The 25,314-nt window shown below is 42.7% G+C and overlaps 1 protein-coding gene across 3 annotated transcripts in view; it reads right to left on the bottom strand.

Moving 5' to 3' along the window:
* The window catches only part of CADM2 (cell adhesion molecule 2), a 1,053,908-nt gene that overhangs the window by 116,575 nt on the left and 912,019 nt on the right, over window positions 1–25,314 (bottom strand). For all 3 annotated transcript variants that reach the window (XM_084621993.1, XM_084621994.1, XM_084621992.1), the window contains one exon: window positions 8,644–8,734. In XM_084621993.1, coding sequence (XP_084478119.1) covers window positions 8,644–8,734 — 91 coding nt within the window. The remainder of the gene's footprint in view (window positions 1–8,643; window positions 8,735–25,314) is intronic.

Raw genomic sequence — 25,314 nt, 5'->3', positions numbered from 1 at the left:
TGGGCTTTCAGCTACTGGTACCACCTAATCTGAGATTTGGGAAGATACATTCATTAATGTATGATGGATGGACACTATGATGAGAGCACCATTGACCCACCCAGGAGGAAATCAGTCATATTTGCTGGTGTAAAGGAATGCTTTCTACAGTCCTGTCACTTCTAGCATATGCACTTCGTTGCTGAATTTTATATCCACTCCAAGCTGGGTTGTGTGCAGGCTAATGAGCCTCGGGTGATTCTTAGCGGTGTTCATTTACTTTTCCTTCCTGAGCTTGCAGCCCTGTGGTGCCCTTCCCAGGTCCCACACACACACACACAACCATATTGGGCCACGGGGGGATACAGTCAGTGCAGGTTTTGGATGGTGCCCAGGCCTGGGGCCATACACTGATTGTGCAGGATAAAGAGAAATATTGAATAACTACTCATTCACTGAATGAGGCAGGGATCTTTTTTGAAAGTTTGATTCTAGCTTTTGTGCACAGTCTTCAATCCTTCCTGGGACAGCAGGCAAATCTCTCTCAGAGATGTATCACTTTACAAAGGAAGGGGGAACAACTAAAATGGGAAAAATTCAATTGTTACCCCAGAACACTTAATCTGAGGCTTTGAGTTTCTTCAGTTTGAAGAAAGTTGTTTCTTAGGCAGTAACAGTGCTAAGAAAAAAGATTGTTCCTGCCCATCCTATGCCCCTGAATTCCACTCTGGGGCTCAAGACAAACGGCAGTTTGTGACAGAAGTATCGCTGCAATCTCCTTACTGTCTAACTTACAAAATTATTTCCTTCCTCACCTGGATTTCTGACCCTTTAAGAAATCCAGCTAAACCTTTCTTCAGGGTCAGGGTTAAATCTTCAGGAGCCTGGCCAAATTAAACTTAGTCTTCAATGCCTTCATCTCTACAAAAGGGAGGGATCAAGCTGGCAAAGCATCAGAACAAACCGAGTCTGTCTCTTCCTCAAGAGGCTGAAAACAGAACGATCACTCCTTTCTTCACAAAGGGATAAACAGAAAACCGAAAGTCTCGTCTCAATATTTTAAACTAAACAGCTGTTGATGATGCCCCTTCTCCTCACACAGGATAACATGCACATCTTTAATTTCCCATTTCCTCAGAAAAAGGAAGTGGAAGTTCCAAACTTATCCTTAGGAGCTAAACAAAACAACAACAACAACAACAACAAAACTCAATTGTTTTCAGCAGAGTCCTGTGTTCAAAAACAACTAACTTCTCCTAGCTTGGCTACAATCATACCTGCTGGTGCAAAGGAATCCAGTCACTTCCAGCAAGTCCCTCGCTGAATCTTATATCCAATCCAGGCTGGTTTGTTTGCAGGCTAATGAGCCCCAGGTGATTCTTAACTATGTTCATTTACTTCTCCTTCCTGAGCTTGCAGCCCTGTGGTGTCCTTCCCACACCACACTGGGCCCACTTGGGGATATAGGATATCCACCCGCATTATTATTGTAATAAATCTTAGAGTTTTTTTGCATCAGCCACTCCAAAGGAATCACAGTGTATGTCTCATTTCAGCATGCCTTCCAGAAATAAGTATTAAAAAATAGAAAAGCCTGTCTTCATCTTCAACTTTCTATTAATCTAATACATTCTGCTAAGATCATAAAACATAGCTTATACTTTGTTTTTTCCCCTGCTACAAAGTAAGTTCATTTGGTTATGTGGTCTCACTTGTTTGTTAAGGTCAGACAAACTTTTATTTCCCTGAAACTGACAGCAGCCAAGTCAGCAACAGGGTAACTGCACCTCTGTGGTCCCCCGAGTTCCTCAGCCATCACCTCTCCAGGGTAGAGATGCACGTCTCTCTTCCTCATGACTGGGGATATTAAGGCTGTCCAGCAGTAGTTCAAGTAGAATTTATTTCTTACCAGTATGCTGCGCATAGGCGACTCATGGCAGGGACGACACAAAGGGGGAGCACCAGCTTAAGGGGGGGCACATGACCTCTCCACGAGACCCCCCCAATGATACCACCCCACCCCCAACCCAGGGCCCCTGTGCTCTGCCCATCCCCTCCCCACCCCATGTTACCTGGAGGTGGGGGAAAGGGGGGGGGCTCTGAACCACAGAGCTCTCTGGAACCACAGCAGTGAAAGGAGCAGGATGTGGGGCTACTGGGTGTCCCCATGCCAGCATCTCCTACAGCATGGCTGTACTGCCCCCGGCCCTGTCTTCCAGCAGGGCTGTACAGACCCCAGATAGAAGATGCAGCTGCGTGGAAGGGCTGGGGGCAGGGACGGGTGTGGTACCTGGCAGCCCCACCTTCTGCTCCTGTGTCTTTCCAGCATGGCATACTGGCAATAAATATCTTAATGATACAGCATACTTGACTGTACTGTCCTACTTGCACCACTGCTGTCCAACTCCCTGCCTCACACAGAGAAATCCCCAGCAAACCAGACTGCCTGAAAGGCCAGCACCTGCTCTTTGCTTTTTCTCCAAGTTGTATGATCAATGTATAACCTGACTAGAAGGTATAACTGGGGTAACAAGAAAAATGTTGCTTCTTTAATCTTCTGACAAGAGCACTCATCAGTATTCTGGTTTTTAATTTTTAAGATTGGGGGAAAAAGGTATCAGACTATGAATATTTGTTTAACATACAGGAATACTGGTGGGCCCTACTGTCGATATATATAGGCCTGGATGTAATAGGAAGGAAATCTACGTAGGACATTACAGAAGAGTTCTGCTGGAAGATTGTTTGAGCGCAATATATCTGTAGGGTAGTCAGATAGACAATTGTCCAGAGAAGGCTAACACAGATTTAGATAAAATTACAGTAACCAGCAAGAGACATTTGAAACAAATATATCTAAAGAGTCATAATCTTTAAATACATTAGGCAGGTGTAGTCCAAAAAGTGGAGAATTGCTATAGCCTGTCAGTGGTCTGGGAATCCATCCAGGGTCAAGGAGAAGATAGAAAGGAACTCTGAGGACTGAAAAGGAAAGTGATACGTTTCAGTATGGAAGGAAAAGTACAATGGTCTCCCCAGAAAAAGGGGAGCATGTTCTTCAATAGTTGTGTCGAGTGCACTAACTTGGTCTTGGTCCAAGTTACACAGCTGTTCAACAGGCCAAAAATCCCTAGCAAAATGCTTTAGTTCAGAACTGCAAAATACAGCAATATTATTCAAAATAGCCATGAAATCCTCACACTCAAAGCAAATCAACAGTGTGATCCACGATGACAAGACAGACACTGTAACCTAACTGCAACCCGAGACAAGACATCACCCCAGAGTTTGCTTAAAAAAGAAACTATCTGCCAAGTCACCATCAGTCCAACAAGATGCTACTACTGAAAAAGACCTATATAACAAACAACCTCTAATTCTACTCTGACTCCTGTCAAACAAAAGCTACTGCTGACCATAACTTTTGTATCTACTGATGGTGGTGGGGAGAGAAAAATCACACAGCACAATGTCAGAGGATGGGGAGAAAATAGCACAGGGTTGTAATATCTGGTATATTATTTCCCCACCCCCATCAGAATGAATACAAAGAACTCTTCTACTTGTTGTATGAGGAGCACATTATTATTTTCCAGGGATTGACTGTCATAGGTGAATGGGTTTGTAATATCATCTGTTTAGCATGCAGCAGGTCTCACTTAGAGTTAAAAGAGCTGCATTTTGTGGGACAAATTTGATATTGCACATTTTTAATTATAGCCCCTCTCTCCATTTTCCTGAAGACCAGCATGGGTGTAGAGGCAATGAAGACTGAAGAAAAATATATTTAATACTGTGAGGGTATGTCTACACTACGGAATAAGGTCGAATTTATAGAAGTCGTTTTTTTAGAAATCGGTTTTATATATTCGAGTGTGTGTGTCCCCACAGAAAATGCTCTAAGTGCATTAAGTGCATTAACTCGGCGGAGCGCTTCCACAGTACCGAGGCGAGCGTCGACTTCCGGAGCGTTGCACTGTGGGTAGCTATCCCACAGTTCCCGCAGTCTCTGCTGCCCATTGGAATTCTGGGTTGAGATCCCAATGCCTGATGGGGCTAAAACATTGTCGCGGGTGGTTCTGGGTACATATCGTCAGGCCCCCCTTCCCTCCCTCCCTCTCTCCGTGAAAGGAAGGGCAGACAATCGCTTTGCGCCTTTTCTCCTGAATTACCTGTGCAGACGCCATACCACGGCAAGCATGGAGCCTGCTCAGGTAATCGTCACCGTATGTCTCCTGGGTGCTGGCAGACGCGGTACAGCATTGCTACACAGTAGCAGCAACCCATTGCCTTCTGGCAGCAGACGGTGCAATACGACTGGTAGCCATCCTCGTCGTGTCCGAGGTGCTCCTGGCCACGTTGGCTGGGAGCGCCTGGGCAGACATGGGCGCAGGGACTAAATTTGGAGTGACTTGACCAGGTCATTCTCTTTAGTCCTGCAGTCAGTCCCATTGAACCATCTCATGGTGAGCAGGCAGGCGATACGGATTGCTAGCAGTCGTACTGTACCATCTTCTGCCGGGCAGCCATGAGATGTGGATGGCATGCAGTCCTTCTGCACCGTCTGCTGCCAGCCAAAGATGTAAAAGATAGATGGAGTGGATCAAAACAAGAAATAGACCAGACTTGTTTTGTACTCATTTGCTTCCCCCCCTCCCCTGTCTCGGGGACTCATTCCTCTAGGTCACACTGCAGTCACTCACAGAGAAGGTGCAGCGAGGTAAATCTAGCCATGTATCAATCAGAGGCCAGGCTAACCTCCTTGTTCCAATAAGAACAATAACTCAGGTGCACCATTTCTTATTGGAATCCTCCGTGAAGTCCTGCCTGAAATACTCCTTGATGTAAAGCCACCCCCTTTGTTGATTTTAGCTCCCTGAAGCCAACCCTGTAAGCCATGTCCTCAGTCGCCCCTCCCTGCGTCAGAGCAACGGCAAACAATCGTGCATCTGAGTTGAGAGTGCTGTCCAGAGCGGTCACAATGGAGCACTCTGGGATATCTCCCGGAGGCCAATACCGTCGAATTGTGTCCACAGTACCCCAAATTCGAGCCAGCAAGGCCGATTTAAGCGCTAATCCACTTGTCAGGGGTGGAGTAAGGAAATCGATTTTAAGAGCCCTTTAAGTCGAAATAAAGGGCTTCATCATGTGGACGGGTGCAGGTTTACATCGATTTAATGCTGCTAAATTCGACCTAAAGTCCTAGTGTAGACCAGGGCTTAGAAGCATTAAAAATTCCTATTCTGGGAAATACAGACAGCCACAAATTATATAGAACCCCATTAAAATGTTGAAAATATATATATGCTTGGAGGGGAAAATCTGCTATATCTTGGTAGTTATACTGTTCTATTCTTTAAAATAAAGGGATATTTTGATGAGAAAATAAGAATGGCCCTACTGGGTCAGACCAAAGGTCCATCTAGCCCAGTATACAACAGTGCCAAGTGCCCCAGAGGGAATGAACAGAACATGTAATCACCAAGTGATCCAGCCCCTGTCGCTCATTCCCAGCTCCTGGCAAACAGAGGCTAAGGACACCATCCCTGCCCATCCTGGCTAATAGCCATTGACGGACCTATCCTCCATGAGGGCAGAATTTTGCCCATTGGAGTAATACTAAAGTGCTTAATAAGTTAGTGGAACCATCTTTTTTACACCATAATGATATTCTGTAATCCCCATGCCTTAGTTCAAATGAAATGCAAATTAAAATTGAGGCATCTTGCTCCCTCTATATTTTGACCTCCACATTACATAGAGAAGCGTAGTGTCATTTGTCTTTTCAAAGTTGTCCATTGTGGCAGAAAATGAGGTACATTTTCCTAAAGAATTAAATGTACAACATGATCTGGTTGTAAAACAGCCTCTGAGGTACACGGATTGGACACTTTTACTTCGATGTAACCTTTTTACCAGTGGAGAGAGAAATTTGAAAACTTCATATTATCCATATGTATAGCATTTAGAACAGCATTTTCCAACCTTTTCTTTTAAATTGGAGCCCCAGGACCTTGTTGCACACTGGAAATAAAAAGAACAAAGACACCACAGTACCGAAACGTTCCACTCACCATGCCCAGAACCTCCTGGTACAAAACACGTCTAAACCCAAAGCTTTCCTTTGCTTTATTTACTTGTTTAAAACAAAAGGTTCCTATTGTGGATTTAAGCCATGGCTCACATTGCAGGATGTGAAGACAGGTCACGATGCAGTGGAAGCAGCCCCTGGAGGAATTCTGGCTGACTTTGGCAGAATTCCGCTGGGGAAGAATATGCTAAAGTGGAAGTGCTACCAAGTTTGGAAAGGTGCAGCGTGACCCCTCTCAGTTTGACTCAGCACTGCTGGTCAATGAGATGGGGCAAACAGACATGGCCATGACCCCATTTTCGCCCTTATTCTCCCTTTCCCCTTTGGGATGGTGCTAGTTTGCAGCAGTTCTCAAGGTTACGCATATCACATCTACACTGCTCCTTGACCCCTTTCCCCACGATGATCTCCAGACACACACTAGCATCCCTGTGTGCAGCCCTAGCACTATGCCTGGCTCTGGTCTCAATAGATTTGCATGACTGACTTTACAGTAGATACCACAGAGGGAGTGGAGTATTTTAACCACCACTCAAAGTTGTGGCATATTAAGGAAGCTAAGCTATGGCCTATAAATTCCACTGGGGGATATGGTTTGGCTCTGTACTGTGCACAGGGCTCATGGGCTTCATTGTCTTCCTCCCTGTACCTTTACTAATTCATTACCTATAAACGCTGTGACATAGATGGGTTCTCTGGACCTCTTCTCTTTCCTTTCCCATTCTAAGTATAAAGGTAGCCATTATCATGATGATGCTGCTATTATCATGCAAAGTAGTTACAGATGTTTTTTCCCAGGTGGCTAGCTGTTTATCACTGGCTGTTGCGTACAAAATGGCTGATCTAATGAGGCAACAAAGCAGAAGCTGGGGTTGGTAGTTTCCGTGGCATGGACAATTAGAGATGCAATTAATGGCACAAATCATTTGTAACCCAAAGCCCACTTGCATACAAGCTCCCTCCTTTGATAATTCCATAGTGTGGACTTTTCCTTGGCTACCCTCCTAATTCATCCCTACCACATACAAAAATGTACACTTGAATCCACTGGGGTCCCACTCATGCCTTCCTTGAAAATGCACTGTAAGTACAAAGTCCACTCATGCAAACACTCCATTTGGTTTCAAAGATTTTGAACATGTAGCCCTGCATATTTAAATAAAAAATGATTTATAACCATTTTTTCTTCTAAAATTGGATTTACCTGAAGTCTGCTAAAGGTCCTTGATAACATTCAAAGAATTTGAACTGTATAATAGTTTATGCATCAAGATAAAATATGTCATTCTTTATGGCCATCATAAAATGCCATCCATAATGGCACTGAAATTGCAAAGTCATAGTCTGGAAGAAAATCTCCTGACAAAGTGAGGAGATTATTTGCTTCCTTCAATAAAAAGAGCCTTATCCTTCTGGCGTGTGAAAACAAGCGACTCCTTTTCTCAATAAAGATTTCTGATGTATATTATCTGCTGCACACCAAAGCTCCTAAAGACTGAAGGCAAAATATTTTCTTTTTCTTCTATAATTCAAGGACAGGTAAGATCACTGAAAGACCACCAGAACATATATTTTGTACAAAGGAGATAGCGACGGCCTCCACCCAGACAAAAAAACACAACACCCCCCTACACATCCCACTCTCTTAAGTGACCCCAGACACCAAAGATCAAGTTCCTATTTTAAGTAAACCCACAGAGTCAATTGAGTTATACTAAAGAAGAATTCGCTTTGAGAATTAAAGGACTTTTTGCATGTATTTGTACATAAGTATTATCGAAGTGTGATTCCAGAAATATCTACAGTGAATATTCCAAAGCATATTATTTTCCTGTTACACGAAAGATATATTTTGAATACCTACATATATATTCAGGCATCTCATTTCAGTTCTACTCATTCATGCCTAAGCTCAAAACACATTTCAACTAGGAATTTACTTTTCTAAATCAGGGGTTATGCCTTAGAGTTTATTGTAACTGGAAAGAAACTATTAAATTAAAAAAAAATAGATTCTGTGCAATTTCAATACTGACAGAGTTGGCTGTTAAAAAGAATTTCGGAAGGGATACAGTTACCAATTTTCATGTACAATTGAGATGTCGACAATTCATTTTCTTAATGCACACTTTATTTTTTTAAATTGGGATAGAACTGGATAGCCAATTTGCATATATCATTAACTGTCCAATTTTCATGTAAATGACAACCAGAGAAGCCAGAAAGTTCAGTACATTTTCTCAAAGGCGTGTTGATTTGAAAATTTCTCATGTGATGTTTTGTCTCAACTATCATCAGTTTGATGATCTAAACAATGTCCTATTAATCCTGCAAACCTTTCACTGAAAAAAAAAATCTCACTGCTGGAATCCTTCCCCAAACCTAACATAGATGACAAAGTAAAGGACCAGTCTTTCACAGGCACTTAATGAAGACAGGCTTCAACAGGTTTTCTGTACTGGAGATCACTTTACACTCAGGAAAAGACAAAATCAGCAGATTTTTGCAGTCAATCTGCAATCAAAAGCACAATAAGGAAAAACAAAAAACATATTGCTTGGTAAATCACTTACAGTGGTTTTCCTTTGGATTCACAAGTCAGAACTATAGATTGTCCTTCTTCTGGCCATGAACTGGAAGATATGATTTTAACTGAAGGTGTATCTAGAAAAAAAAAGAAAAGAAAATCAATTTGTTGAAGGACACTAAAATGATTTATTATGTAAGTGCATGTTCATAAAACATCACGCCAAGTCTAGTTTTCAGTTGAAGTTGCATTTATTTGAAGACTTGAGCTGTTTTCACTATTCTGAAAGTGGCACTAAAATGACCTCTGCAACTGGAAAAGTAAATTTTCATAAACCTAGAAACCACAGATATTTCCAGACTAAATCAATTTTGCTGTATTGAACACAACTCCTTGGTATTAGTGCTCCAAGGTCTGGAAATTAAAAATGAAATACAAAAAGAAAGTATTGAGGATGAACAAGTACTGGATATAATTGTTTCTTTGTCTATTTATAGATGGATACGACTGCTACTATTAGAGGACTGAATGCAGTAATGTACATTTGAACAACACCTTTATTGTTGCAGTAGCCTGGGCTCTTAGATAATGGGCTCTTAGATAAAATACCTTGTTACAGACATTATGCAGAATATTATTTCTGAAATGCAATAATGCAGGCCCTTAAACAGATTCTCATTTTTAGTACAGTTAGCAAATCATTTTGATTGAAACATCTGCTACAATTACTATATTAAAGACTATAATCTGTCCTAAAAACTTTAAAATACTATTTCTACATACTATAATAACCTCTCCTATTTTTGCAATGAGGTATGCAACATAAAAATGTTCTTTCAGACCTTTGAAAGTAGGTCTTTTATTTTAAAAGCTTTTAACAGCTGACTTGTATACATATTATAATGTAATTAAAAGTTTATCATGTAATTTAAACACACAGGAAATTTCTTTGCAGGATATATTTTTCTCTAGGCAATAAATGTCATGCTGAGGAAAATTTTCAAACTTAATAGGCAAATATAACTCCTGTTATCTTTCACTTGTTTTTCAGGTGATTTTTTGATGCAGGGTATATTTGCTAATCATGAAAGATTTTTAGTTTCAAACCAGAGTTTGCGCTGTCTGAGCCAATTTGCAATTCCTATTTGAGTTGGCAGCGTGGTGACAATGTCAAAAGAGCTACATCACAGTCATTCTGATGGCAACAAATTGTGAAACACAGAATCGAATTTAAATGAGGGAGGGCGGCAACAAGTGAGTGGGACTGAGAGGTCATTCCAGGTATAAGGAAGGCACTGAAGCAGACATGAACACTAGAGTTAGAGAACGAAACAGGAACATCAAGGCTGGCATCACTGGCTGAATTCTTAAATTATTAAAAGCAATTAAAAAGGCTTTTAAATGAGTGTTTGTAAATGATCCAAATGAAAGAGGTAGAGGGGTTTTTAGCAAATTAAGTTTACATTGTTCTGTTCTTGTACAGATCAATGAAGTGCTGGTTCCAAGGATCCTGCTGCAGTTCTCAGTTCCTACTTAATTTGATGCACGCTGCTCCTAATCCTGCTCCCACATCTGAACTTGTCTGACTAATATAGACTTGTGCTAGAGGTAAGTCAAGCCACTTTTCCCTTCCAATAGTGCACTGTAATATTTTCAATGTTATTTTATAGTCTACTGGAGATAAAATAAGTACATGTAAACTAAAGCCAATATTGGAAAACAAAAACAAAAACCAGGACTTAGCCCCAAGAGGTTGGCTGAATCCTCCAGCTACATTCAGCAGTGTATGCAGTGTCACTAGCTGAATTCACACCACTGCGGGTGGAAACTGGCACAGGAACCTGGTGAAGCAACAGCATTTCATGGACACTTAAAAGAATCAGGAAAACATAAGTCCTAATTGCCAATACCCCGTTTAACCTGTTTATCTGGGGACATTCAGTACCTGGTCATAAGACAGCAAGGAAATTTATGACACATAATCCTCATCATAAATGCAAAGCCTCCCTTGTGTTGAAGAGTAGCTGAGCATTTTGGAGACCACGCACTGTAAAGATATCCTCATAAAACAGGCTGGAACGATTATGTTCCTCCTGTAAATGCCAGCCTGATGCTTAATCTCCAAAAAAAAGCAACGCAGAAAGCTTCATTTTGGAAAACAGTTAATGTCCATGTAGAACAGCAGTACTAACTGATCTCAGTCACGATCTTAAATCTCACAGATTAATGTGGAAACAGTCAGCATAATCGCTCTCTTTGGAGTGGGGTAAAAATCTGTGAAAGAAGCTGAGAGATGTTGTGAAGTATTTCATTTGAATTTCCTTGCCATTGTACTAGTGTGACAGATGAGACATCCTTGTGTTGGTTGCACCCTCCCTTTTCATCTATTTCAAAACAAAGGCTGATTTTCAATCCAACTTTCTGGAAGCTAGAAATATGGGCCTATTCAGTACCGTCAATCTAAAAACAGGATGCCTATTAGTAAGCAAGAGAAACTAGCAAAGAGATAGGAAATTCAGCACACACACAAAAAAAGGGACCTCTCAACACTTCAAAAGACCCATCTTTTTAAATTCAGTTCTTCACCTTTGTCAAGGTTCCTCCCCCACTCTGAACTCTAGGGTACAGATGTGGGGACCTGCATGAAAAACCTCCTAAGCTTATCTTTACCAGCTTAGGTCAAAACTTCCCCAAGGTACAAAATATTCCACCCGTCGTCCTTGGATTGGCCGCTACCACCACCAAACTAATACTGGTTACTGGGGAAGAGATGTTTGGACGCGTCTTTCCCCCCAAAATACTTCCCAAAACCTTGTACCCCACTTCCTGGACAAGGTTTGGTAAAAAGCCTCACCAATTTGCCTAGGTGACTACAGACCCAGACCCTTGGATCTTAAGAACAATGAACAATCCTCCCAACACTTGCACCCCCCCTTTCCTGGGAAATGTTGGATAAAAAGCCTCACCAATTTGCATAGGTGACCACAGACCCAAACCCTTGGATCTGAGAAAAATGAAAAAGCATTCAGTTTCTTACAAGAAGACTTTTAATAAAAATAGAAGTAAATAGAAATAAAGAAATCCCCCCTGTAAAATCAGGATGGTAGATATCTTACAGGGTAATTAGATTCAAAAACATAGAGAACCCCTCTAGGCAAAACCTTAAGTTACAAAAAAGATACACAGACAGAAATAGTTATTCTATTCAGCACAATTCTTTTCTCAGCCATTTAAAGAAATCATAATCTAACACGTACCTAGCTAGATTACTTACTAAAAGTTCTAAGACTCCATTCCTGGTCTATCCCCGGCAGAAACCAGCATATAGACAGACACACAGACCCTTTGTTTTTCTCCCTCCTCCCAGCTTTTGAAAGTATCTTGTCTCCTCATTGGTCATTTTGGTCAGGTGCCAGCGAGGTTACCTTTAGCTTCTTAACCCTTTACAGGTGAGAGGAGCTTTCCCCTGGCCAGGAGGGATTTCAAAGGGGTTTACCCTTCCCTTTATATTTATGACAACCTTCTAACAAACAAGATTGAAAATCAGAATTCATCTTGTTCCTTAATATCTCTAAAATGTTTTTCCTCTTGATATTTGTTGAAGGTTTACTGAATGCAGTGTCCACTAGGTCTGCATTGGCAATACAATAAACTAGTGGTGATTAATTAAATGGAGCTGCAATGGTAAAGAATGGCCAAAGCCTTAAATTGACATTCTTCTTCCTGTCAAATAAAGCAAGGTACTGTAGAAAATACACTTTGTTATGTTTTTATCTTCTAACCAATGTATATAACGTATACTGGACTTGTATAAGGTCCTGAGTTCCTTTAAGACAGCAAACATACCAGTTAATTAGGAAGTACTGATGTTTAATGAAGCTTAGAGAAGAGTTTACAATTTTAATTTATTGTAGACAGTCCCTCAGATAAGCCTCTAGAGATGCTCATCTATTCTGTGTGTTTCATTCTGAGTTACTCCTTCCCTTTATTTCCATGTTGTCCTGAATTTTGCTTCAAAATTAAAATAAGCTATTATAAAAGGAGATATTTTAAGACCAGCTGTTCACTTCTCTTACATTTTCATCAACATTTAAACTGAGAAAATGTGTACAGGAACAACCTCGTCAAAACTAGCCCAAGCAGTTATATTTAAAAAACAACTAATTAATGGTTTTTCCAGAAAATAAAATGCTACTAACTATACAAGATCACCTCCTGTTGCAGCTGCTCATTGTAAGCACTTGACAAGAGGAAAGGTGAACTTTGATCTGGAATACTCACAAAAGTTGCCACAACTACTGGAACTTCACTCAGTCTCCAGTATTTAAAAAAAACAAACAAACAAAACCTGCCCACATTTATTTTCCCTTCACCACTTATAAGGTAGGTGAGTATATAAAAAAAAATCCCTCCTCCTTTCTATAGCCATATTAAAAAACAGTAATCCAAAATATTTTAACAGAGAGTCAGATGCACAGTTGACCCTCCTTTGCTATGCCAATTCACATCAGCTGAGAAACTGGCCCAGTAAATGCAGTGGTGACAGCATATCCTAGACTAATCGTATGAGAGACCGAAGTCTTTTATCAGCAGAATACTTATAATAGAGGCAGTGGAGGTATGAACTCCCTCATGCCACACCAGCAATACATGTTAATCTTAACCTGTAGGGACCCCTCTATGGGGTAAAAAAGTCATTTGAAAAATTAGTATTTGGAGTACACTTGTACTTTGCAGTAAACAGCAGCTTTACAGCAGTTTCAGATGATGAATTTGATCTTTTTCACCTTCCCCTTTCCAATTGAGCACAACAAAGGGAAAACTTTCATTAAAAAATCCTATTTCATCAGTCATTCTAGGAGTTGGATGCATCCCATTGCACAAAAGGAGAGAAGCCATTTCAAACCATGTGGAGATTTATATAAATTTTAATCAGGCTATTTTTTTATATAATTCCTCCTATATTAGAATGGTAAATAATATTATATTGGATCATCCACATGTAAAAATCAGTGAACACAAGTGAAAAAATAATTTCAATTAATATTGGTAATGACTGCGATCTGATATATGAAGAAGCTGAGCACCTTAGCACAACGTTGGTTGCTCTCTTGGCAATAAACTTCTGACAACTTTTATTTCTCAAGGAGCCATTCACCCGGCTTTTGTGGATACAGCTGCACCAATTATCTGCTTTGTAAAGGGAGCACTTATTTATTTTTATATTATACTGGCCCTCATTGTGCTTGGCACTGTACAAATACCTAGTAAGAGTGAGTCTCTGGCCTGAAGAGCTTGCAGTCTAAGGACCTGATCCTGCAAAAAAATCAGCATTCATGCTTAACTTTGTGCACAGTAAGTAGTCCTACTGAAGACAGAGGAACTACTCACAATCTCTAAGCCCTGGTCTACACAAGGAGTTGAGGTCGAATTTAGCAGCGTTAAATCCATTTAACCCTGCACCTGTCCACATGACGAAGCCCTTTTTTTCGACTTAAAGGGCTCTTAAAATCCATTTCCTTACTCCACCCCCGCCAAGGGGATTAGCGCTGAAATCGGCCTTGCTGGGTCGAATTTGGGGTACTGTGGAAGCAATTAGACGGTATTGGCCTCCAGGAGCTATCCCAGAGTGCTCCATTGTGACCACTCTGGACAGCACTCTCAACTCAGATACACTGGCCAGGTAGACTGGAAAAGGCCCGCGAACTTTTGAATTTCAATTTCCTGTTTGGCCAGCATGGCAAGCTGCAGGTGAGTGCAGAGCTCATCAGCAGAGGTGACCATGATGGAGTCCCAGAATTGCAAAAGAGCTCCAGCATGAACCGAACAGGAAGTATGGGATCTGATCGCTGTTGGGGAGGGGAATCCGTGCTATCAGAACTACGTTCCAGTTTTCAAAATGCCAAAACATTTGTCAAAATCTCCCAGGGCATGAAGGACAGAGGCCATAACAGGGACCCAAAGCAGTGCCGCGTGAAACTTAAGGAGCTGAGGCAAGCCTACCAGAAAGGCAAACGGCCGCTCCGGGTCAGAGCCCGAAACATGCCGCTTCTATGATGAGCTGCATGTCATTTTACGGGGTTCAGCCACCACTACCCCAGCCGTGTTGTTTGACTCCTTCAATGGAGATGGAGGCAACACGGAAGCAGGTTTTGGGGACGAGAAAGATGATGATGATGAGATTATAGATAGATCACAGCAAGCAAGCAGAGAAACCGGTTTTCTCGACAGCCAGGAACGGTTTCTCACCCTGAACCTGGAGCCAGTACCCCCCGAACCCACCCAAGGCTGCCTCCCAGACCTGCCAGGTGGAGAAGGGACCTCTAGTGAGTGTACCTTTTAAAAGGCTAAACTTAGCTTAAAAGCAAGCATGTTTAATGATTAATTTGCCCTGGCATTCGCGGCTCTCCTGGATGTACTCCCAAAGCCTTTGCAAAAGGTTTCTGGGGAGGGCAGCCTCATTCCATCCACCATGGTAGGACACTTTACCACTCCAGGCCAGTAGCATGTACTCGGGAATCATTGTAGAACAAAGCATTGCAGTGAATGTTTGCTGGCGTTCAAACAACATCCGTTCTTTATCTCTCTGTGTTATCCTCAGGAGAGTGATATCATTCATGGTCACCCGGTTGAATTAGGGTGCTTTTCTCAAGGGGACATTCAGAGGTGCCCGTTCCTGCTGGGCTGTTTGCCTGTGACTGAACAGAAATGTTCCCCGCTGTTAGCCACAGGGAGGGGGAGGGATGAGGGGCTAGCCACGTGGTGGGGGGAGGCAAAATGCGACCTTGGAACGAAAGCACATGTGCTATGTATGTAATGTTAACAGCAAGGTTTACCGTGAAAGAGTGTACCCATTGTTCTATAAAATGTGTCTTTTTAAATACCACTGTCCCTTTTTTTTCTCTACCAGCTGCATGTGTTTCAAGGATCATAGGATCTTCTCCTTCCCAGAGGCAAGTGAAGATTAGAAGGCGAAAAAATGCACTCGCGATGAAATGTTCTCTGAGCTCATGCTGTCCTCCCACACTGACAGAGCACAGATGAATGCATGGAGGCAGACAATGTCAGAGTGCAGGAAAGCACAAAATGACCAGGAGGAGAGGTGGTGGGCTGAAGAGAGGGCTGAAGCTGAAAGGTGGCAGCAGCGTGATGAGAGGAGGCAGGATTCAATGCTGAGGCTGCTGGAGGATCAAACTAATATGCTCCAGCGTATGGTTGAGCTGCAGGAAAGGCAGCAGGAGCACAGACCAGCGCAACAGCCCCTGTGTAACCCACCGCCCTCCTCCCCAAGTTCCATAGCCTCCTCACCCAAGAACGCGGTGGCAGGGCCTCCGGCCACCCAGCCACTCCACCCTAGAGGATTGCCCAAGCAACAGAAGGCTGGCATTCAATAAGTTTTAAAGTGCTGTGTGGCCTTGTCCTTCCCTCCTCCACCACCCCTCCTGGTGCTTCTCTCCACCACCCCTCCTGGGCTACCTTGATAGTCATCCCCCATTTGTGTGATGAATGAATAAAGAATTCATGAATGTGAAGCAACAATGACTTTATTGCCTCTGCAAGCGATGATCGAAGGGAGGACGGGAGGGTGGTTAGCTTACAGGGAAGTAGAGTGAACCAAGGGGCGGGGGGTTCCATCAAGGAGAAACAAACAGAACTTTCACACCATAGCCTGGCCAGTCATGAAACTGGTTTTCAACGCTTCTCTGATGCATACCACGCCCTCCTGTGCTCTTCTAACCGCCCTGGTGTCTGGCTGCGCGTAATCAGCAGCCAGGCGATTTGCCTCAACCTCCCACCCCACCATAAACGTCTCCCCCTTACTCTCTCAGAGATTGTGGAGCACACAGCAAGCAGTAATAACAGTGGGAATATTGGTTTTGCTGAGTTCTAAGCAAGTCAGTAAACTGCGCCAGCGTGCCTTTAAACGTCCAAATGCACATTCTACCACCATTCTGCACTTGCTCAGCCTGTAGTTGAACAGCTCCTGACTACTGTCCAGGCTGCCTGTGTACGGCTTCATGAGCCATGGCATTAAGGGGTAGGCTGGGTCCCCAAGGATACATATAGGCATTTCAACATCCCCAACAGTTATTTTCTGGTCTGGGAATAAAGTCCCTTCCTGCAGCTTTTGAAACAGACCAGAGTTCCTGAAGATGCGAGCGTCATGTACCTTTCCCGGCCATCCCACCTTGATGTTGGTGAAACGTCCCTTGTGATCCACCAGAGCTTGCAGCGCTATTGAAAAGTACCCCTTGCAGTTTATGTACTCGCCGGCTTGGTGCTCCGGTGCCAAGATAGGGATATGGGTTCCGTCTATGGCCCCACCACAGTTAGGGAATCCCATTGCAGCAAAGCCATCCACTATGACCTGCACATTTCCCAGGGTCACTACCCTTGATACCAGAAGATCTTTGATTGCGTGGGCTACTTGCATCACAGCAGCCCCAACAGTAGATTTGCCCACTCCAAATTGATTCTCAACTGACCAGTAGCTGTCTGGCATTGCAAGCTTCCACAGGGCTATCGCCACTCGCTTCTCAACTGTGAAGGCTGCTCTCATCTTGGTAGTCTTGCACCTCAGGGCAGGGGAAAGCAAGTCACAAAGTTCCATGAACGTGCCCTTACGCATGCGAAAGTTTCGCAGCCACTGGGAATCGTCCCCGACCTGCAACAGTATGCGGTCCCACCAGTCTGTGCTTGTTTCCCGAGCCCAGAATCGGCGTTCCACAACATGAACCTGCCCCATTAGCACCATGATGCATGCATTGGCAGGGCCCATGCTTTCAGAGAAATCTGTGTCCATGTCCTGATCACTCACGTGACCGCGCTGACGTCGCCTCCTCACCCGGTATCGCTCTGCTAGGTTCTGGTGCTGCATATACTGCTGGAGAATGCGTGTGGCATTTAATGTGCTCCTAATTGCCAAAGTGATCTGAGTAGGCTCCATGCTTGCCGTGGTATGGCGTCTGCACAGAAAAAAGGCACGGAACGATTGTCTGCTGTTGCCCTGACGGAGGGAGGGGCGACTGATGACATGGCCTACAGGGTTGGCTTACAGGGAATTAAAATCAACAAAGGGGGTGGCTTTGCGAGAAACTGAAAGGTCCCCTCCCCTCAAGGATAGAACTCAAACTGGGTTTAGCAGGCCGTTGATTTCACGGAGGGAGGGAGGAGAAAATGAGTACAAAACAAATCTAGTTTATTTCTTGTTTTGAGCCACTTCATCTATCTTGATATATCCTGCTGGCAGCAGACTGTGCAGTTTGACCGCGAGCCATCATCATCTCCTGGGTGCTCGGCAGAAGACAGTACAGTATGACTGTTGGCCATCGTCTTCTGCTGGCTGCTGATTAAAAGACAGTGCACTGCCGGTAGGACTCAATCACCATGAAACAAAACTTAAAAGGGAAATGACCTGGCTGAGTCACTCCCAGATTTGCCCAGGCGCCCCTGACCTCATCAAGGTTGGTTAAAAGAGCACCCAGGACTATGTCGACGATGGCTACCAGTCATACTACGCTGTCTGCTGCCAAAAGGCAATAAAGTGCTGATGTGTAGCAACGCAGTACCACGTCTGCCAGCACCCAGGAGACATAGGGTGACGGTTACCTGAGCGGGCTCCATGCTTGCCGTGGGATGGCGTCTGCACAGGTAACTCAAGAAAAAGGGCTCAAAACAATTGTCTGCCCTTGCTTTCATGGAAGGAGGGAGGGAAGGGGGGCCTGACGATATGTACCCAGAACCACCCACGACAATAGCCCCATCAGGCACTGATATTTCTACCCAGAATTCAAATGGGCGGCGGAGACTGCGGGAACTGTGCAATGCTCCGGAAGTCGACGGTTGCCTCGGTACTGTGGACACACTCCGCCAACTACATGCACTTAGAGCATTTGTGTGGGGGGGGGACACACACAATCGACTGTATAAAAATGCTTTCTACAAAACCGACTTCTATAAATTCGACCTATCAGTGTAACCAGGTCAGGCCTACAGGATTTATACTTCATAGTTACCTTCAATTGGTCATTTGTAAAGAGCTTCAGCACGGTGTATACACACCAGCCACCTGGCATCTGTGGCTGGGATTGAACTCCCTTTACCATTACAGTCTGTTTATGAGGTTCTGATTACCTTAGGGGGGATATGTTTGTTTGAGGGTGGGGGTATCTGATATTACAGATAGTTAGTTTATGTATTGGTATATATGTTATCTTGATTCCCGTGTCATTTCTTTTCTCTATTCCTATCTGGACTACTTTTAATTCAGCCATACCTTTTCCCTTCCTAAAGTGTTAGTTTCTGCTAAAAACTGGTTAGTCCTTGCCTCTTTTTAATGGTTCGTGCTCTAGGAATCAGATGGGCTGGGCACTCATTTATTCAGTTAACGAGTAGGTTGAGGAATTGTACACAAAGAATGCAGTTTAGCTCCAGTGTCCAGCAAGCAAAGGACTGGGAACTGCCATCAGTCCAAGGATCCCAATGAACTCAGTTCTCATTGGCCCTCAAGTGGGCCACAAAAAGACTTGAGGAGGAGAAGTAAGCAGACACTATCCTGCTTGGGCTTTAACCCTGTCAGGGCGGGGGCAGGTGACCACCCCACTACAATCAGATACATTCACGGAAGCCGATGTTCTTAATATTTTATATGCAATTCTGAAAGTTCTGAAGATATTTAGATATACTTCTGCGGTCTCCCTTCTCAGGCCTTAAGTAACAAACCTTGATTTTACTGAAATGTTTTTATAATCCTTTCTAATAGCTGAAATATTTGGAATAGGACATGTCCTCTTCATTTCCTACAAATGGTCAGATTTTCAGTGTTTAATAGCTAGAAACAACTTTTAAAATTGCGAAAGGCAACTAGAATACTGGCATTCAGTATTTTACCAGTTTTATAACCTCTTTCCAAACTGGCAATGAGTATCTATTCCTGGAGAACAGATAAGGGATTTATGTTTGCACTTTATCATTTACCATAGAACAGTGGTCCCCAACCTTTCTGTTGCAATAGCATATTCATGTTCCCAGAAGAGCGTGGCGGGCACCGGACAACCAGCCACCGAAATGCTACCGAGCAGCAGCAGCATTTCGGCGGTGACGCTTCTTGGCATTGCCGCTTCTGGGTGGCATTTTGGCGGCTGGTTGTCTGGTGGCTGTGCTTCTCGGTGGCGGATTGTCCAGTGGAAGCGCTCCCTTGTCAAGAGGTGGGTGCACATAAATGCCGCAGCAGGCATCATGGCGCCCACGGGCACCGTGTTGGGGACCACTGCCATAGAATATAATCTAATCCAGTCCACCATGCCTCAGCCCTCCTCTGTTCAAGTCTTTCTTTAAAATGTATGTCTTTCAAAAAGACCATAAACCCTACTCCCAATAGAATGGACTCATGGAACTAACAAAACTTCTGTAAAAAGTCAATTGCTTTTCTTTTGCTTATACTTAACCCCCATTATGAATCTGTATGTTACTGTTTTAGGTTGCAAGATGTTCAGGGCAAGAAACTTATTTTCATATCAGTACGCAAAGTGCCTATCATGCTCCTCTTGGTACACAAATCATTAATAAAATAAATTATGTGCTGGCTTGCATAGAAATCAGAGAGAAATTGGCTTTGCTTTCACTAAACATGAATGTGGACTTATGTTAAGATATTTTATACCTGCATCCCTAGCCTTGTCACCTAATATAAGTTTTAGTATATGCCTGTCACGGGGTGCAGACTCACCCAGCAGCACCTCCTGCTGGTCGTCTCAGGGAATTAGCGTCCAGCCTCCAGAGTGCCTCCTTCAGGCCGGTGTCTCACCGCCCCTGGTCCACCATGTCCCTCCCAGACCCCAGTTCCCCAGGGGGCAGCACCCCCACAGTTGTGGGTCTCCCCCTCCTAGGGAAACCCCCACCCACTATCCCCACCTCACCTCAGTCTTAGGCTACTGCCAGTCACCAACTAGCCCCCCGCTCCCGGGGCAGACTGTAGTATAAGCCACTCATCACAGGCAAGGGGATCTGGACCTGCTGCCTCTGCCTGCCCCTGCAACTCCCGTACCTAATAGGCCTTCCCAGACCTGCAGCCTGGGGCTTTCTGGGCCAGAGCTCCCAGCTTTTCTGGCCCTTCCCCAGCCCTGCTCCAATCTATGTGTCCTACTCGGCACCTTGCAGCCAGGCCCTTCTCCCTCTACAGGCAGAGGGAGACTCTACTGGAACAGCTGGCTCAAAGCCTTTATAGAGCCAGCTGGGCCCTGATTGGGGCACGGCCTCCAGCTGCTGCCACTTCCCCCAATCAGCCAGGGTTTTACTTCCTTCCCCAGCCCCTTTCCCTGCAGGGCTGGAGTGGATGCTCACCCCGCTACAATGCCCCATAGCGTAATTAAAATCATATTTAACCCTTTTCAGCCGTAGATCTCAAAGCACATTATGAAGGTGGGTGAATATTGTCAACCACATTTTACAGATGGAAAAACAAAGGTCAAATGACATGTAGAGGTCACTAAGCAAGAGAGCGACAGAGTCAAGAAGAGATCTCAGGTCTCCTAACTCCCAGTGCAGTGCCCACCCCAAAGGACCAGGCTGCCTCTTTGAGCTACTGAATGAGTTGGGTAGGAAGACGTCATATCTGCTGGTGTTATCTAAATATCAATAATTAATGGTGCTCAATGAACAAATTGGTGAGGATTATAGAGATGGAGAAATCTCTTTATCAGTTGTTTTTTTGTTTTTTTTTTTTTACGATCCCTCAGGTGGTTAAGAAAGGACACTCCATTAGTGAGCTTGCTTTTTATGAAGGATGCATATCAATATGCTTCCACTGCCTAAGTCCAGAGATGTTCTCTCTCTCTGAATATACAGGCTTGGAAAATTAGACAGTACTAAAAGAGTTACTTTTGGTGAATATACAAGAACTAAAGTAGGGAACTACAGCTCCAGCAAAATACGAACCAACCTGAACTTTCAACCAAAACAACCTACCGGGAAACACAAAACAACCTTTGCAGATTTGTCTCTTGCTATTAAAAACCTGGTTCATTTATACACAATTTAAGAAGAAATCAGACATAAAAAACATGAGATTGGTCTCCATGCAGCCATATACAGAGAAAACCTAAATATTTCAAAAGCAGGGTAAATGCATTCCGTTTCCTCTTGATCTCTTACATACTTTAAAACAATCTAGTAACATAATTTGATCCCAGACCCATGCTGACATACTTTGATTCTGAGGTTAGTGTGCTGTGTCCATGATTGTACGTCAGCAGTTTGTTCTATATTGAAGATATCTCCATCTGCAGTAAGGTTTTGAGTTGGACAAAATCAGGGCTATATTGTCTCTCAAACTTCGTGTGTGCATGTAAACTAACAGGAATTACACAAGTGCAAAGTGGGAAGAACAAATCGGCCATTGAGTTCATTGAGAGATGAGGATGCCAGTCACTTCAGAACTGGGTAGTATTTTATAAAATCTTCCCATTATATTTTTTACCTCCCTCTCAATTTTTTTCCTTTTCTTTTCCCCCCACCAAGGCCATATCTCATACTGTGTATTTGGAGTGTTGTATTTATTTGCCCTCATTGACTTGTACCTCATTTCTTCTCTATGTAATGGTTAATAATGCTTAATGGTACTTCTGATTAATTAAACTCAATGATCTATGTAACCAAACAATTTTGCAATTGGATCCATGTGAGCAGACTTGCTTGTACGAAATCCCAATGGCCTCATGGATGCAAGGATGCACAGATCCAATGGCAGGATTAGGAGTCAACACTGTCATTGTAAGAAAACATTGACCTCAGCTCTAGAGTCAGAATAAGACAACCCAGCACTCTAAGCACAGCCGGACATCAGCGCCCCCTGCGATCCCTCTCTTTGCCATGGCCCTTTGCTCCATTTGCAGTGGGGATGGTAACCATTCCCTCCTCTCCCATAGAGGCAGGGACAGTGGCCTTGGGCTCCTTTCTCTCCTCCATGAGTTGCAGCAGGAATCCCATTTTCCTCACAAGCAGCAAGAGGCTCCCCAGTACCTATCCCAAAATCTGGGGCATATCTGCTTTGGTGGATTGTCTGAGCCCACTTTATGTTTCTCCTCTCACCACACCCCATTGTGGAAATGTTGGTGAGGGCCACCAGAGCAGCGCATCTTTGAGTTAACACCCCCAGAGAAATGAATGAGGCACTCCCCATCTCAGGGCTCTTGTTCAGTCTATCTGCAGACTCAGCCTTCACTGCATCAGTTGCACTTTTAAGCTTTTCTTAGAAACCAGGAGGGCTGGAAACATACTTTTTAAAAAATTAAGCTGAAATTGCAACGTTATCATGACTCCAGAACCTGGGGCTCTCGGCACAGGTTTATAGCACGTATGCTTTAATCAAGTCCTGCTCAACTCATTTTCTAATCTGTTTATATCCCTGTTTAATTTTTGTGTATTCTATCAACAGTTATCTTCTGTGTATCAGTGTTTATATTAGTGTGATGTAATGCACTTCATACTGCATTTTTCTTGTAACAGGTTTATTTGAATGATAATCTACAAACAATATGTATTTACTTGATGGTTTTACTTTATGATTTAAAAACTCCTGAATATTGAAAAGCTTTAATGAAATGCTCAGGTTTTTTATTATTTATTGTATCAGTGAATAACAAACCCAGATGCCATCATTTTTAAAAAGGTTATAAAAAGATAACAGTTCAGTGATAAATGTTTTTCCTGAGAGACGAATGCATTTATCTTTCTACCTAATTTTGTCTGTTAAAAAAAAAAAGTCTGTGATATTTATTTTCATCACCGTCATCTACTTTTTTTATGGTGCCCCTATTCTATTCTTCTGTTGGTTCCTCTCATGGAACATAATTTCCAGGCAGGAAGAAGAAATAAGCAACTACCTTTGAAGACAATGATTCAGCTGTTTTATTGATCAATTAGCATAGCAGAAGACCTGGGATAAATTTAAAAGATTTTTTTGAGAGATCAAACATACATTATTAACTTCAGATCTTGATGGTCTCTCCTGCTAGAGGCAATCACAAAAACTTTATGAAATGTTGTACTTCTATACAAACTTATCCATATTTCTAAATAGTCCAGGTAATTATATTCTGAAGAACAGGCTACTTAAATAAATTCCAGGGACAAATCACTGTGGTATGTACAAAATCAACAGCAGAACGGATCTCCCAATTGAGATCGAAAGAATGAGTGGGGTGTATTCCAATCACCTTTGTGGAAGTGCTCATCACTTTTTAATAGATTAAATTTACCAGCTGTTGGTATCCTACAGCCATGAGTCAGCACTCCCTGAAACTGGGCTTCCTTTGTAAATGACAAGTAGCACTGCTTCTGACAGTGCCAATTCAGCGCAACAGAGTACATGCAAAGCAATTTTACAATTGGCAAACTTCATCAAATTATCCTGGGAGATACACTATGTCTGATGCTCTGCTTCAGAATATACTGAATGACTCATTGCTTTAGTAGACAAGATGAAAATTCAATATTTTGTGCCTGAAAATGTATGTTATTAATTTTTGTGGGGGAGGCAATCTAGATCAAATAGCTGTATCATGGCAATAGCATTTCATTTTAGCATAGCTGTTCACATACTGAGGAGAAAGAAGACTGTTATACAGTTTAATTTTAAAGTAATTTTATGAAAATTTAGTTTTAATGAAAGTGAATACTTAGTGGCATTATTATGCCTCCTCTGTCTTCCTTCTATATCGCTTTTAAAATTATTTGAAATAGCTAAGTGGGACCAGATGAGCAGTATCTACGCCCTCCTTGTCAAGAACTGTTTAATGACAATTCTGCCATCTCGAACATAGATTTTCCAAACTTTTTTAAAAATGTAAACTAAAAAAGCAAAACCGCCAAAAATAAACAACCCCCCCTTTTTATGCCATAAAAGCATAAAAGCAGTCCCATGCATGCAAAACAGCAGCAATCCTTTAAACAATATAGAGGAAAAACAAACCATGATCAATGAAAACTTCCCTCCTGACACACAAAATGCATGACTGCCTACACTAGAGTACAACATTGACAGATACTCCTTTAACTTACTAAATTCCACACTCAGTAGTCATGGTATTTGGTTAAAAATATTAAAAGCACTTAACTCAGCATCTCAGCTGTCCATTCTGCCACACCTATTCCCCATTATCACCGAAAAATAAAACCTCTTAAAATTTTAGTTCCGTACAATACCTCTATTTCCAACCACCTCTTTACTACCCTCTTCTTCAGATTCTAACACAACATTTTAAAATGAACGAAAATAAACACTGCAGAAACTACGTGGTGCCTGCTACACAATCAAAGCAGTCTCATCATCTGATTTTGTAAAAACGTTATTCTTCCTCATTCACCTCTGCTGCAGTCCATTGTTGTCTCTTCCTATGCCAGTATTTAATATTGCAGACACTTCAACACTGAGTTTAACTTTGATTACATGACTTAAATGTGGGCATGGCAAAGGCTCTCTCTACATACCTATGCACGAGTTACTTTATGTACTTGAGTAGTCCCAATTGGACTACTTGCGTGAGTAAAGTCATTCACATGTATAAGTATTTGCACGGTTGCGGGCCTTGTGTTTTAATTATCTGTGAAGCATCACACACAGCAATGGTACTATATAAATAATAATTTCTTCAAATCTATGATTCCCTAGTTCTGGTCTGCTCTGTGAACTCAAATATACCATGAGCCAGAATTTTAT

This window comes from Lepidochelys olivacea (assembly GCF_965140295.1).
Source record: "Lepidochelys olivacea isolate rLepOli2 genome assembly, chromosome: 1".
NCBI classification, from domain to species: Eukaryota; Metazoa; Chordata; order Testudines; family Cheloniidae; genus Lepidochelys; species Lepidochelys olivacea.
The sequence above is the reverse complement of the archived record's forward strand: the minus strand, read 5'-3'. Positions and strand labels throughout refer to the sequence as shown.